Source organism: Artibeus jamaicensis, unplaced genomic scaffold (assembly GCF_021234435.1).
Source record: "Artibeus jamaicensis isolate MK-2021 breed Jamaican fruit bat unplaced genomic scaffold, CSHL_Jam_final scaffold_474, whole genome shotgun sequence".
Lineage (NCBI taxonomy): Eukaryota > Metazoa > Chordata > Mammalia > Chiroptera > Phyllostomidae > Artibeus > Artibeus jamaicensis.
In genome coordinates this window covers 41873620-41888468 of record NW_026522046.1, presented here as the reverse complement: position 1 = coordinate 41888468, position 14849 = coordinate 41873620, and the positions used below count along the sequence as shown (strand labels likewise).

Sequence of the window (14849 nt, the reverse complement as noted above, 5' to 3'; positions counted from 1 at the left end):
ACTCAGGTGGTGGTGCGCGCGCATCGGCTGGGACCCGGCCAGTCCGAGCCTGGGTTTGCTACCCGAGGTTCAAGGGGCGGGCTTTCAGGCGGCGGTGCGCGCTCAGGGGTGGCTTCGGTCGGGTTGCGAGCCTCTCCAGGACCGCCCCTCGCCCTGCCAGCCTCCGAGTCACCGTGATGGCTGCCTTCCTTCTGTTCCGGCAAGGACGAGCTAGGGCGCTGAAGGTATAGGGGAGCTGGGCCTGCGGCTGGGAGCCAGCGTAGGGTCTCGGCGAGGGCGCGGCCCTGAGGCCCCATCGGGCCGTCCCTGGGAAGCGCTGACCCCGCTCCGCAGTGGAGAGGGTGCCTGGCCGGTGCAGGCGGCCGGGGGTGGGGGCCGGCGAATGGACCCCCGACCCCGGCCCGGCCCCCTCGGAACCCTAATTCCCTAGGAAGTCTCCGGTGAGCGGTACTCCCAGGTGGCGTGCGCCGCCCTGCTCTGTCCAAACCGTGTAGGACTGCGTCTTTACTTTCTGAAGCAGGAAAAGAAGTAAGGGAACTTCCGGGCACCTGGCTGACCCGGTGACTTGTTTCGCAGCTGCCAAGAAGCCAGCTTACATTACCTGGTTTGAAAAGAACGGAAGAAGCCTTTCTTCATATATAAAGGCTAAGGCCACTAAACGATCTCTAAAGTTTAAAAAGGCTCTTATTACATAAGCAATAACTATTCATTGATATAAATAAAGTACAGGTGGGAAATCTATTGTCAGAGAGTCTATTTACTCCTTGGAGTAGTTGCAAACGAGTTTTTCTGTGTTCTTATATACACATACCCACGTTGAGTGTAGCCATAAACAAAAAATAGTTTGTCCTTCACGTATGCACTCAAGGCACCTCTGTTCTTATGGGGAGCGTCTGGAACAGTGCCCACCACACAGTAGGTCTTAGTAAATATATGCTGAATAAATTAACAGTTTGTAAAATGCTTGCCACTTTTATATATTGAAAACAAATTTGAAGCAGGTTTATTCGTCACTTTTTAAATACTATTTTAAGTAGTATTCTAGTTTACTTTCTAAGTATAAGAAAAATTTTACAAAAAGAACCATAGTATTTTGTAGGTAATGGTAAATTGGAGACTACAAAAAAGCATGCGCAGAAGGAAGTCTGGTTGGAGAAGTACCCAAGTGTTGATAGTGCATGTTCTTGAACTAAGTTTTTTTTCTTTTTGCAGCTTTTTTGTATTTTTCCATGATTTCTACAATATACATATGTTATGAAAATTGTAATCATTAGAAATATGCCACGTGAATGCAAAGGACAGTATTCATCTGTAGTCCTAGCCTTTGCAGCTTTTTTGTATTTTCCACAATTTCTGTAATATACACGTATTATGAAAATTATAATCTTTAGAAATATGCCATATGAATCTAAAGGAAAACACTCATATGTAGTAATAATACATGATTTTCATATGTACTAATAGCTGTTATAAATGGTATTTCACTAAAATATCCTTTTGAAAATTATGTTTTACTTTTCTTTTTTTTAAGATTTTTATTTTTTTAAAAACTATTAAAATATCTTATTTATGTATTTATTTTAAGTATTTATTTACTTTTTTAGAAAGGGGAAGGAAAGGAGAAAGGGAAAGAAACAATGTGTCGTTGGTTGCCTCTTGCACTCCCCCTACTGATGACCTGTCTTGCATCCTAAGCATGTGCCCTCACTGGGAATCGAACCAGCAACCCTTTGCTTCGCAGCTCGTGCTCAACCCACTGAGCTACACCAGCCAGTGCAGATTTTATTTTTTGAGAGAGAGGAAGGAAGGGAGAAGGAGAGGAAGAGAAACATCAATGTGTGAGAGATACATCCATCAGTTTCCTCTCACCTGCCCCCAACAGGGGACCTGGCCAACAAACCAGACATGTGCCCTGACTGGGAACCGAACCAGTGACCTTTCAGTTTTCAGGCCGGCACTCAATCCACTGAGCCACACCAGCCAGGGCTATTTTTATTTTTCAATTAAAGTTTACTTTCAATATTTTATTGGTTTCAGATATACAGTATAGCATTTTGACAATCATATTTTACAAAATGTTCCCCCTCATATTTCCAGCACCCACCTGGCACCATACATAATTGTTGTAATACTATTGACCGTATTCCCTGTGCTGTGCGTTGCATGCCCGTGACTGTTTTGTAACTACCAGTTTGTACTTCTCAATCCCTCCACCTCTTCCACACTGCCTCCCAAACCCCCTCTCCTCTAGCAACTATCAGTTCGCCGTGTCTGTGAGTCTGTTCAATTTGGCTTTTTCTTTAAATTCCTAAAATATCCTTATTTGTTGATTCTTTTGTCAGACTATGCTCCTAGAAGGACAAGTGTTTCCAGGACTTGGTCCTACAGCTTCTCTCTCTGCAGAATCCGGAAAGAGTGACAAAGGACTGCCACCAAATTCCAAGAAGCAAAGTTCACCAAAAAGTAAGATTTGAACGGTAGTCGTAGGTGAAAAGAATGCAGATAAATCAGGAAGCTCCCACAAACTGAAAGGGGTTTTACTAGCTACATAATTTGTGCTTCTTTGTTTCCAGCTGCATCCAGATTGTAATCAGACATAAGGTTTGTAACAGATATTAGACCAAACGTATCAGTAATGTAACAGTCTTCTACTCACCACTTAGCCCGGAATGGGATGCAGAGTATAAAGGCTCTGGGTGTTCACGTGGACCTAACACGGACCCTGTGCCCCTCCCATGAATCCCACTTTCCTTTCCCTCATTGTGACTTTTTTCCCCAATGTTTTGAGGCCTCTCTGTGGCTTTGCTCAGCCCCAGTCCAGGATTGCAGGCATTATTCTGTGACTGTGAAGAGAGTTGAGGGCATGCGCCGTTTTCCATTATGACTTGCTTTGATGGAGCATGCACGTGTCTGCTGTGTTTCCGGCTCTTTACAGAGTCGTTTTGGCTTTTATCATCAATTTCACTGTACTTTTCCCTGGAATACCAGTGTAGCCTGTCCTCATGGAAGGGAAAGGGGAAGTGCGACAGTATGTTTTGTTTTGTTTTGTTTTTTAATTTTAATTTAATTTAAAGTAATTTTAATCCTCACCTGAGGATATGTTTATTGATTTGAGAGAGAGGGGAGTGTGGGGGTCAGAGAGAGAGAAACATTAATCAATTATCCCGAACGGGGATCAAACCCACAATCTTTTGGTGCGTGCGGCAATGCTCCAGCCAACTGGGCCACTCAGCCGGGGCTGTTTTATTTTACTTTATTTTATTTTGTTCTGTTTCGACTGTATGTTCTAAATACTTCTTGTGCAAGAATTCTATGTTCCATTCCCACTCATTATTAATTGATTATAATCCAGGTCTATTGCATTTAGTCTTAACTGATGAAACCTTAGTTGAGTCTTAAAAAAATACACATAATATTTTCAGTCTCTTGACAAAGTCTTTCATCTTCATTTGGGGTTTAGAATGGTCATTTGAGTTTGTCTTCTTTTCAGGATGATACCATTTTCTCAGTTTGAAAGTGTTTAGATTCTGTTCTTGTGTCCCTCCTTGGTCTGCACACAAAAGCGTGAGTGGGTTAGAAGATACTGGCACTCCGTTCAGAGTGCCGCCTGCCAGCTGCCATTCACACGCCATTGACCTCGACCAAGGAGGCGCACCTTCCTGGTGATGTCTTCGGCCCCTGTCACCTGTACCTGCTTCATTTTTCAATTGGTGCTCTCTTTTTTTCATTCATAAGCTTTAACATAAGGATCTTAAAATAAGGACTTTTATTTATGTATGTATGTATGTATGTATGTATTTTATTTTGCGGGCACAGCCATTATACCATTATCACACCTAAAACATGTTTATAAGAATATCAGTTAAATTCTCTATTGTGCCTGGCATGTGTCTAACATTCTTTACTGATGAATGAGTAGTTGAGTTTCATTACTAATGTTATCCTTGGCCTTGGTGAAGGTTTTTTTTTTTTTTAAGGTTTTATTTATTTTTTATTTTTAAAGAAGAAGGAAGGCAGAAAGAGAGAGGGAGAAAAACATCAATGTGTGAGAGAAACATTGATTGGGTGTCTCTCTCATGCCCCCAACTGGAGACCTGGCCCGCAACCCTGACGGGGAATCGAAACAGGGACCTTGCGGTTCGGAGGCCAGGACTCAGTCCACTGAGCCACACCAGCCGGGGCAGGCCTTGGTGGAGTTTTATCTTTTATCTGCAGTCCTGCTTCATAGCTTTATGAGCTTGGATTAATGGAATTTAAATGACCATCGCAGAGCCTCATTTGCTGCTTTTTAGAAGCATTCTTCTGTATGTGAGTGGAAATGGGGTGCTTCATCCTGTGACAGTTTGGGGTGCAGTTATGAGATGGGAACCCTGAACTGGGGGTTGCCCTGGGTTCATAGCTTCTGCCTCCGGACGCAGCAAGCCCTGCAGGCTCGAGCCTCTGCCCTTGGTGCCGAGTGGGGCCAGCGATCACGCCGGCCGCCCTGGGCCAGGGTGAGTCCGGTGGGGGGTGGTAAGAGGTGTGGTGTGTGCATGGGCACAGTTGTCAGAGCTACACTATCTTTAACACACATTACATTCGTATCTCAGCATTTAAAACACAGTAATCCCTAGGTGAAGAAAAAGAGCAACTTATGCTTCTGAATCACAGTGTGCAGACGTCCCAGAGGTTCAGTGATTGAAAAGCTCGAGACGCAGGAGTGCTTTTCACCCACAGGTGGCACATGGCCAGGTTACCCCCCACCCGCGGTGGTGGTTTTGTTGCATTTGTCTTTCAGGGAAAGTCAGTACCAAACTAAAACATTGCCAGATACATCAGCATCCTGCCTCTACACACACATCAGAAATTTCATGAAAACACACAGGTGAATTCACGCTTGTATTCAAAGTTGGAGCCATTGTCCCTCTGCGTGACAGTACGGTCTTCCAAGGACACCATTCTGTACCACTGAGTGCAGACTGGGTGCGGGCACCGGTGCTGTGGCACAGAAGCTTGGTGGCAGCTCCAGGTCACGGCGGCCAGCTTCCCTCTGAATGACAGGGTGCTGGGCTGGGCGGCAGCGGGTCGGAAACTGGCTCTCGGTAGAGAAGCGGAGTGCTGGACCTCAGTTTCTCGGCCGTCCGTGGACGTCTCCCAATAACGCAGCCCAGACAGAGAAAACTTTAAAGCAGGAGTATCCAGCCTACAGGCTGCATGTGGCCCTGGATGGCTACGAATTCAGTCCAACACAAAATTGTAAATTTACTTAATACGGTACTTAGTTTTATTACTAAGTTTTATACGAAGTTTTACTACTTAGATATGTATATTTTCTATATTAGTGATCACAAACTTGGAAACTGCTCAATGATTTTAAAAGATTATCGAAAGGGCCACTGCAGAATTAGGGTTATTATTATGTGAGGACTTTTTTGCTTCTCTCTGGTGACAGATATCATGAAAATTATGCACAGGCCTTTTTTTGCTCATCAGTTTTCATTAGTGTTTGTGTATTTACTCTGTGGCCCAAGGCAACTCTTCTCCTGTGTGACCCAGAGACACCAAAAGGTGGGACACCTGTGCTTTAAAGCATTCTTTTTCATGTGACAAGTGTCTTTTTCAAACTAAATATATCATTGTTAATCCCATTTGAAATTTTCTTCCCATTTTCAGTGGGTGCTGCATCAACCTGCAATGTAGTTTTAATAACTTATTTACAATTTAAAACATTTCACAACAATTTTTGGAAGATTCAGATATAATTTTTCTACTCAAAGCAGCCCGTTGTAGACAGGCTTTATTTTAAGTTATCTTTTTTTTTAAATTCCTTTCCTCTTTTCCACCCACCCCTCCGTCCCCCTTCCATCTGGCGACCATCAGTTTGTTCTCTGTGGGTTTGTTTCTACTTCGTTTTGCTTGTTAATTTGTTCTGGTTTTTGATTCCACATGTAAGTGAAGTCATACAGTGTCTGTGTTTCGGCGCCGGAGGGTTTCCTTTCCTCCACATCCTCGCCAGCACTTGTTATTTGTTCTCTTTTGGTTGCAGCCGTTCTGACAGGTGTGAGGTGTGGTTTTGATTTGCATTTCCCTGGTGATTGGTGACGTTGAGCATCTTTTCATTTGTGTATTGTCTATCTGTATGTCCTTTTTGGAGAAGTGTCTGTTCAGGTCCTCGGCCCATTTTTTTAATTGGATTATTCACTGTATGGGTTTTTTATTATGTTGAGTTATGTAAGTTAATTTTGTATTCTTCAGAACTTTAGAAGTATACGCAACATAGAAGTGGATTAATGATGCAGGTGAACAGGCTATCGGGGTTTGGAGGCTGCGTGCCCTATACACTACTGTTAGGGATTTCCGAGCTGTATCGGGCATGGTTTAGAGAGATGGGGAGAAAAGGAGAGTTCAAGTGCGCATGCACTTCTTTGCCTCATTTGTATGTTTGCCCCTGGAGCTCCATGTGAGTCCTGAGAGTTACCTGCATCCACACCTGCTCTGGGTGGTCAGCATGCAGATCCTGGGCTGGCAAACAGCTACGTAATCAGACGCGACGTGCAGCGGGTGTGGGGACGGAGGTGGCAGTTTTGAACAGTCACTTGTGCGCCAGCTGTTCATGCACATCTCCGTACACGGCCCATTGGCCTCTCTGGCCCATGTCTGGGTTTTGGTTGATCCTCAGTCTTCTTTTATCGTTTTCTATCATTCTGTTACATACAGGCCCCTGAGCTCAGAAAACTGTTAAAAAACCTTCTTGGATACTGGTAAGATAGGAAAGCTAGGAATACATTTTTTTCTACTTTAGAGAAATAGGATTGAGGTCTTTTTAGTGTAAAATAGGCTTGAAAACAAAGACTGGATTTAGAGTTTGTTTGTAATATATTTTTTAAATTTTGCTTTAGATTTGAAAAGGAGTTTTACTTTATAAAAACATGCCCTACACTTTTTTCCTAATCTGTATAGTTAGAGAAGATTCACCACCTGAGGAAATGGAAATCAGCTCTAGTCAGTGAGCTGTGTGATTTCATTTGTTTAATAATTGACTTGGCAAAGTATAAGGCTTATGTTTGCACTTACTTGATTTTTTACAGTGTAAAACCTGTTGTTTCCAGTGGTATATATGATACTAAATTACGTAGACTTCTGTGGCCTTACAGCACTTCTGCTTTCCTTAGCGGAAGAAACTCCCAGATCGCTTGTGATCCTGAAGAACTTTTCTTCCTCTTAGGGCAACGTCATGTGAACTACATTATCCCCTCCCCCACCCCACCCCCAACACGTGGCTGTGTACGCCCCAGACCCAAACCAGGCTTTTGTCTCCTTTTGTTTTGCTGTTGTTCAGAAAGTGCAAGTTCATACAATATGGAGACCTTTTCTAATATTTGAGAAGCACCAGTTTTTAGGGTTTTGAGAAATTTTACATTTGTAAAACTTCAGTAGTTATCTTTATACTATAGTTTACCTTAAATTTGGTTGAAATCATTTAAAAGTAATTATCAAAGAAGTTCTCTTTGGAAAAATGTGGACATGTTTGTTATTTCTGTTAAAAGCCCCATGTTAAACACGGCCAGTTACAGAGAAAACCATCTGCATTTCTTCCTATCCCCTCGTGGGGCTTGGCCTTCCCGCGAGGGTGGGCCCCCGACGCAGTCCTTAGGGTGGTTACGTTGAAGACGTTGCAAATGACCAACTGGTGTACGATAAAATGTCTGTGACTTTGATTCACTTAGGTTGTTTTACTAAATATTAAAAATAATATTCCTCTTTATGCCATTTCCTAGATGTAGTGGACCCAAAGGAGAGGGGCAAGCTACTAACTACCCCAACAGCAGCCGAATTGTCTAAAAACCTAACTTCACCCAGTTCTTACTCATCAGTTGTGACTCGAGGTGGGACAGTAGCTGGCCCTCGCCCTGCTGACGACGTGCTGTTCACAGACAAAGGGGTCCCAAAGGTTTTGTCAAGGAAGACCTTGGTAGCACTTCCTCAGAAGGGCCCGTCTCTGCTCAGAAGCCAGGGCGCCCATGCAGGCGCCCCTCAGGAGAGTGGGGGAGTGACAGGCAGTTCGTCGTCATCGTCGTCTTCGTCTTCTTCATCTTCATCCAGCTCCTCCGACTCAGGGTCTGACGACGAGGCCGATGGCTCAGCAGCGGGTTCACCAGTGATGAGCAAAGGCAGAGGGGGGGCACCCAAACCAGGGGCCTCCCGCTCCTTTGAAAATAGGGCCCCCAAGACTCCGGTATCAGCAAGAGAGACGGCCTGGTCCCCACAGCCACGTCAGGACCTCGCCTCTCCAGAGGGGCCCCATCAGGCAAAGAAGAAAGGGGCCTCCATTAAGCCATTAAAGGTCAGAAAAGACGAACCAAAACCCACGTTATCCAAGTCACAGGTAGATAAAGAGGTTTTGAAGGGGAAAAAAATGCAGCAAATATTTAGCTCAGATAAAATAGATAAGGAAAGCCAAAGGCCGCCTGAAGTTACACATACCTCACCCGACCCTGCAAAGTCAAGAGTGTCAGCACAGCCGAGTGGGGGCAGAGTGCCCACGCGACTGACAGAAGGCACAGCCATGGGAGGGCAGCTACAAGCAGCTCCTCCCGAGACCCGAGGAAGGCGGTTGGAGAAGCAAGGACCAGAGCCCACCAGGGCGGTGGCTTCTTCCCCGTTCAAAAAAGAAAACTTGGGGAAGCAGGTGATAGAAGGAATCTCAAAGGCAAATGGAGAGGTTTCGGAAGAGCAGGGACCAACAACAAATTCGAAGTCAGTTCCCATTCAGAATACAGCCGTGTTTGATAAGACAGCAGAACTAAAGCTTGAAGCACAGGGCGGCATCGCCGAAGACGCAGTGACCCAGGCAGGCGGCCAGGACCACGCACAGGGTATATACCTTGACCGCTGCGAACTCTCCTTGTCCTTGGGGGGGCGGGTGAGACTGACGAGCCACAGGGTAGAAAGAAGTGCCGCCACTAATCGGACTCCACAGGAGAGACGTGGCCTGTTACACTGTGTCAGATCAGCAGCGCAGTCTGTCTGAATTGTGAGAGATACACGCCTTACGTACAGAAATCCCCAAAACATTCTAAATTGACCTTACAGTGGAAGAGTAGGCCCTTGGCACTCTGGGCTGTCCCCAAACCAGTCTAAGTTTGCAAACTGGCGTGTAATGCATCGCCCTTAACTGTGGGTGGTGGCCAGTGTCCGCTTCGTGAACTGCAGAGCAGCTCACTGAGCGGAAGGGGGAGTCCCGTTTAATGAGTAGGGCGGTGGTTCAGTTCGATCCGGTGCTGTACAGGTGAGCTAACAGGTGGTGCTTTTTGCATCCTACGCCTAAGGGATGAGAAACCTGCAGTTCAGGGATCCGCACAGTGAGTGACTGAAGGGAGCCGTTGACCACGTGAATCTTTCCACTGGATGCTTCCTTTTCTGCTTTACCCGAAAAATCCAGTGCACTGCTTTATTTGCCTATAATGAGATTTTATGAAGAGCTTTTTTGCTAGCACCAATTTTGAAAGGGAAACTGTGTATTCCTATTAGGTTACCATTTTCTTGTGCATTGAACTTTATAAAATAAGAGTGTGCTTTAGGTAGGTCATGGCCAAACGGTCTAGGAGGTCTCTGATTTTAGGGTCCGTGTCTCTTCAAGATGCATTACTATTACTAACAAACCCAGCTCCTTCCTGTTTGCTCTTGATTCTTTTTAAAATCTTCCTTTTGCCTAATTTACGTGACCTGGTCATCCTTGTTATCAGTTGCCTTACGTTGACAGAATTTACGTGTTTTCTTCCCTCCCTTTTCTCTGTTTGTCATTAATGTACAAAGTGCCAGAGCTTACCAGACCACTCCAGACCTCAAGAACCGCGCAGCCTGGCGCTGCTCTTTCAGCCCCTCTGCCGTAAACTGGGGGGAGCACCGGAACCTTCAGGAGGAAACAGAATTCGGGTGCTCAGATTGCAGACTTTTTGAAAAACCTTTGCTTCTGATTTTTCATGCATGTGGGAATCTTCCACTGTTCTGTTTGCCCTGGGGAGGTGAGCGCCGCCACCCAGGAACACGGGGGCCGTGTCTGTGCGGTGGTCCGACACGTCCCCGAGTCCCCCGGGCTCTGCCTTCCAGGGCTGCCGGTCTTTGATCAGTTTCCTACGCCCACATTCACCTTCGTTCTGAGGATGCCCCCGTGCCACATCGAAGATACTCTGCTCATGGAGGCTAGAAAGATGCCGGCCCTTTACACGTTGTTTTTGTTTAATATAACTAAAAAAAAAAACTTTTGGTATGAATTAAAATCGTGGGAGAATGAGTTTCAGTTATATTTTGTGCAGCCTGAGTGGAAGCAAAGAGAGCCCCGGTGACGGAAGTTTGGGGTCGGCGAGAACGTGACCCAGACCTTAGCCGGCTTCTCCCACGAGCTCTGTCCTGCCGAGGTTCTGTCTCACGCTCCGCGTCACCGATGTCTCCTCTGCTTCAACCACACACTTTTAGTTTTAAGATCACCAAATGTCTAGGTGTGTGGATTTGAACTCTTTTTTTCCACTGAAGGAAATGAAGCTAAATGAATATTTTTTTATTCTGTGAATCTAAAATATACCAACTGTTTCCAAAAGTTAAAACCTACACATCCCCTTTCCACTCCTTAACTGTGTTGTTACTAAAACAGGTGGAGTTTACCTAGTTTTCTTATGTTCAGAGACTTATGCTGCTTTTGAAAATTTTCTTCTAAAATGTTTGTTTCTGTTATAGACAGATTTCTAATAGATCTCATTTTTTCCCCTGAATCTTTATGTGACCCCAAAGTTCCACCATAACTGTTCTAGGCATTTGCAAGGTTTGGAGAAGCCCAGGGTCCAGAAGTGCATAAAGTAGTAAGTTAAGACGTATGACCATAACTATTCAGTTCTTGTGAGGCCGTGTGTTTTAGGGTAGATTCTCAGCTGAACTCTCCATCTGAGTTTTGAAGACACCGGTGCTTTCAGGGCTTTTCTAACTAGACACTTTGTAATAGGGAGACAAGGCAGTTCTCTCCCCGTCTGCCGAGCTCACTGTGTGTGTTCCGCCCACAGAGCCCGTGCAGGCTGCCGCCCCCGAGCCGTTCGACAACACCTCCTACAAGAACCTGCAGCACCACGACTACACCGCGTACACCTTCTTAGACCTGAACCTGGACCTCTCCAGATTCAGGATGCCCCAGCCCTCCTCCGGACGGGAGTCGCCTCGCCACTGAGAGCTTGGTTTAGCGATTGCGCGTACGTTGTCTGCTGTGTTCTGGGCTGCGAAATAAAGTGCTCAGGTCCCGAGGTCTGGCGTGTCACTGGTTCCCCTGTTACACCTTCACCGTGAAGGGCGAGTTGGGGGCACGGCACTGCACGTTCACTCAGCGTGTGTTCATCTGTGTGCGGGGAATTCTTTTTGTTGTTGTTGTTGTTTTTTTTAAAAGATTTTATTTATTTATCTTTAGAGGGGAAGGGAAGGAGAGAAGAGGAGAAACATCAATGTATGGTTGCCATTCATGCGTCCTCTGCCGGGAACTGGCCTGCAGGGAACCTGCCTGCAACCCAGGCATGTGCCCTGACTGGGAATCGAACCGCAATTGTCTGGTTCGCAGGCCCGCGCTCAATCCACTGAGCTACACCAGCCAGGGCTGTGCGGGGAATTCTTTAAGGCTCACAGACACGCCACGAAGTTAGAAAACGTGTGTGCTTCCGGGCAGGGCCGCTCTGTGCGGAGCCCCAGTCAGTTCAGTGCTAATCTGGGTCACCGCTGGGCACTGACAAGCAGGCCGGCAGCTTCTGCTTTCACACCCAGTTCCCAATCAGTCCGGAGTAGGAGTTTGCTCATCTTAATGATGGGGTTGCAAAGAAATAAAATTACAGCATTTTATTATCAGAGAAGGAACAATCCTTTTTGTTCACTTGAATTCGGTTTTCGATGTGAACTCAGGGATGCTTCCAGTGGTGGGACTGGGGAAGGTGGGAGTTTTACGGCTCCCAGGTGGCCACAGCTCACCCAGCAGGATTAGCTTCGGTGGCAGGATAACCTTCCTTAAAACGTAACGTAACGGGGGGGGGGGGGTTACAGTGTGCACACCAGGCAACCAGGCAGCCTGTGGGGATGAAGCCGCGGACTGCTCAGGGGCAGCGACACACCTGGATAACTGCTGCTGCTTAGGAGCCGCGCTGATGCAGGCAGCCCTGCGGGGCCTGGAGTGGGCAGTTCACCCGCCGGACAGGAGAGTCTCACCTGGGCTTCCTTCTCACGCCTCCCTTCTTGTGCACGGGCTTCATGGCATTTCGTGCGAACTCGGGTCCTTGGCCTCCAGTCAGCTTACAGCGAGCAGTGGATTTGTAACTGACGATTCACATTCCTGTAAGCCTACATTTCTTAAAACTAGTCTGAGTAGGAATACCAAAATTGAAAATAGTCTCGAAAACTAGCACTGTGATTGTCTGCCTCAGATTTTCTTACCACCCAAGAGGCTTAGCAACTCAGCAAGTTTTCTAAGCACATTTTTTATTATAAAAGTACTAAAACCACATTACCAAAGGGAAAATGGAAAGTGGTAAGATTACCTAAAATCCACTGTGCTAACCCAGCCATTATTAACATTTTACACGTGTTCCCCAGTGGTTGTGGCTTTGTTAGATATAACCACACAACGTGCGTAGTTTTCTATCCTGATGTTTTTCTTAGTGGCCTGCTTGTCCTACCGTGGCCCACGGAACCCCTGTGACGTTTAGGGGGGCGGGGGAAATAGAATGTGAAGCCACAGAGTGCGTTCCCCTGGACTGTTGATGCCACAGACTCAAACGTCTTTAGATAAAAATGACTGAGTGTATTTTTTATTAATTTTTTAGAGAGAGAGGAAGGCACAGAGAGAGGTTGATTTATTGTTCTACTTATTTATGCATTCATTAACTGCTTATATGCGCCCTGACCAGGAATCGGACCTGCAGCCTTGGTGTATCAGGACGATGCCCCAACCTGGCCAGGGCCTGGTTTGAGGCTGAGCTACCTGGCCAGGGCCTCGAGTGTATTTTAATGTGCATGAAGTTCACCCCTGGAGCCAGTTCTGTGGGGCTGTCTCTCAGTCTCCCTGGGACTTCTGTCCCCTCTCCGCCCACCGAAAAGGCTCACAGGTGGGTCTGTGTTTTAGACCCATTGTCGCCAGTGACTCCTCTATGTCCCATCTGGTGGCAACTTGCACACAGTCGGTGTGGCAAGACCTCTGTGATTCTTACGCAGAGGCAGAGGGCAGGGTTTCTCCAAGGGCCGCAGGTCACGGGCGCCAGTGTTCATGGCTCCCACAGCTCATTGAATGAATGAAAGAGCTAGCCAGAGAAAAGACTAAGTTAGCGGTGTGTTCCAGGTGCCCCGCGCCCTGGCTCTGCCTCCTCCTCTCCCTGGCCCTCTGTTCCTTTTCCCTCCTCTTGCCCTTCGTCTAGAAGGGGTCTGAAACGATGGCTAAAGTGCTGTTTCTTCCAGAGCAGTTTCCACTCCTACAGGCCTCTGATGAGCATCGCTGTAAATGTCTCCTATGTGTGGACCTAGGCTGATGCCCTGGGCTCAGAGGAAGGGAGGGAGGCACGAGAACAGCACCACAGCCCCGGGAGGTAATGCGCCACATCCAGTGACGGCAGGGTGACACCAGAAGGGAGCTGCAGGGAACAGGTGGAGGTGGGTGTTCGTCGGAGAAGAACGTGCAGGACAAGTCTCACCCAAACGTTGAAAAGTAACCAGGAGTTCACTGGGTGCCCGGTGGGATTGTGGAGGGACCCTGGCGGGCCTTCAGGATGGGTATGTGTATGGAAAGGCCCGGATGCTGAGAAGCACTTGGTTTTCAGGAAACTAGGTCCTTGGGCATGGAGGGTGGCTCCGTCTGAGAGGGGAACGCACCAGGACTGAATGGGTAAGGAGGCTGGTCACGAGGCTTGGGCTGTGTGTCAGCCCACCCCAGCTGCCATGTCAAAATACCGCAGTGGATGGCTGATCTGAAAAATTTATTGTCTCCCAGGCCTGGAGGCGGGCTGGCCAAGTCAGTCCATGGCGAAAGCGCTCTCTGCCTGGTTCGCACTGGCCGCCTTCCAACACCATCGTGCTGGGGATTCGGACTTCAGTATGCGAGTCTGGAGGGACACAAACCTTCAATCTGTAACAGGGTCTAATCTGCAGGAAAAGAAATGGGCTATCCCGTTTTATAAGAAGAATCAGACTGACCGTTTGTCTGAAATACTCTGACAAAAAGGGTAGGCAGGGGCTGGCCACAGCGGACGTAAATGACAAAATGCCAGTCACTGCAGAGACCAGATGGGGCGGGAGTTGATGCTTCTGCTCCCACATTTCTAGTGCTTGGGAACTTTCGGAATAACAAGAACTTTGTAAATCCTACTAGTGTCGTGGAGAATAAAGTTGCAAGAGGAGAAATGCAAGACAGAGAGAGGAAATGGGTCACTTTGCAATTCCTGCAGGCAGAGTGACGCTGCATCTTGCTCAGGCCTGGCTCCTCGCCTGGCTGGCCCGGGAACTGGGCAGTTAGGGCAGACGTAGCCACACTGCTGTCCTGAGAGGTCAGTCCTGCTTACAGCCATTCCAACAGTTTACAGCCATTCCAACTCACACCCTTGCCAACAGCAGAATCAGGGTTTCAATATGTGTTAATCTGGTGAATAACTCTAATCCCGAGTGTGGGTGAGTTTGTATTTCCTCCAGGCTTAGAGGCATCAAAAGCAAGCTGCTCTGATGGTAGCCACGTGTCTCTGTCTCCTGTTCCATCTGCTCTGTCCGTTATTTGATACGGTTCTTCGCTTTCAGCAAGTTTTCCTGCAATGTATCCGAATCTGTTTTCTATTTCTGTTCCGCTCATGGGGACATCTAACCACAAG

The 14849-nt window shown here is 47.0% G+C and overlaps 1 protein-coding gene across 2 annotated transcripts; it reads left to right on the top strand.

Annotated features, from left to right (window-relative positions):
- The first annotated feature begins 68 nt into the window (after positions 1-68).
- NDUFV3 (NADH:ubiquinone oxidoreductase subunit V3) lies at positions 69-11267 on the top strand. 2 transcript variants are annotated; one of them, XM_037144577.2, is made up of 4 exons: positions 69-224; positions 2343-2463; positions 7758-8855; positions 11034-11267. In XM_037144577.2, exons 1-4 carry the CDS (start codon positions 177-179, stop codon positions 11192-11194), a joined length of 1428 nt encoding a protein of 475 aa, XP_037000472.2. In that variant the 5' UTR covers positions 69-176; the 3' UTR covers positions 11195-11267. The 2 variants fall into 2 exon arrangements, with proteins under 2 accessions (XP_037000472.2, XP_037000473.1); XM_037144578.2 differs by lacking the exon at positions 7758-8855 and having other exon boundaries at positions 88-224.
- The last annotated feature ends 3582 nt before the right edge of the window (positions 11268-14849 follow it).

Coding starts and splice junctions, on each gene's coding strand:
- NDUFV3 (XM_037144577.2), top strand. CDS start 177: ATGGCTGCCTTCCTTCTGTTCCGGCAAGGACGAGCTAGGGCGCTGAAG. Junction 225..2,342: donor GACGAGCTAGGGCGCTGAAG/GTATAGGGGAGC, acceptor TTCTTTTGTCAG/ACTATGCTCCTAGAAGGACA. Junction 2,464..7,757: donor GAAGCAAAGTTCACCAAAAA/GTAAGATTTGAA, acceptor GCCATTTCCTAG/ATGTAGTGGACCCAAAGGAG.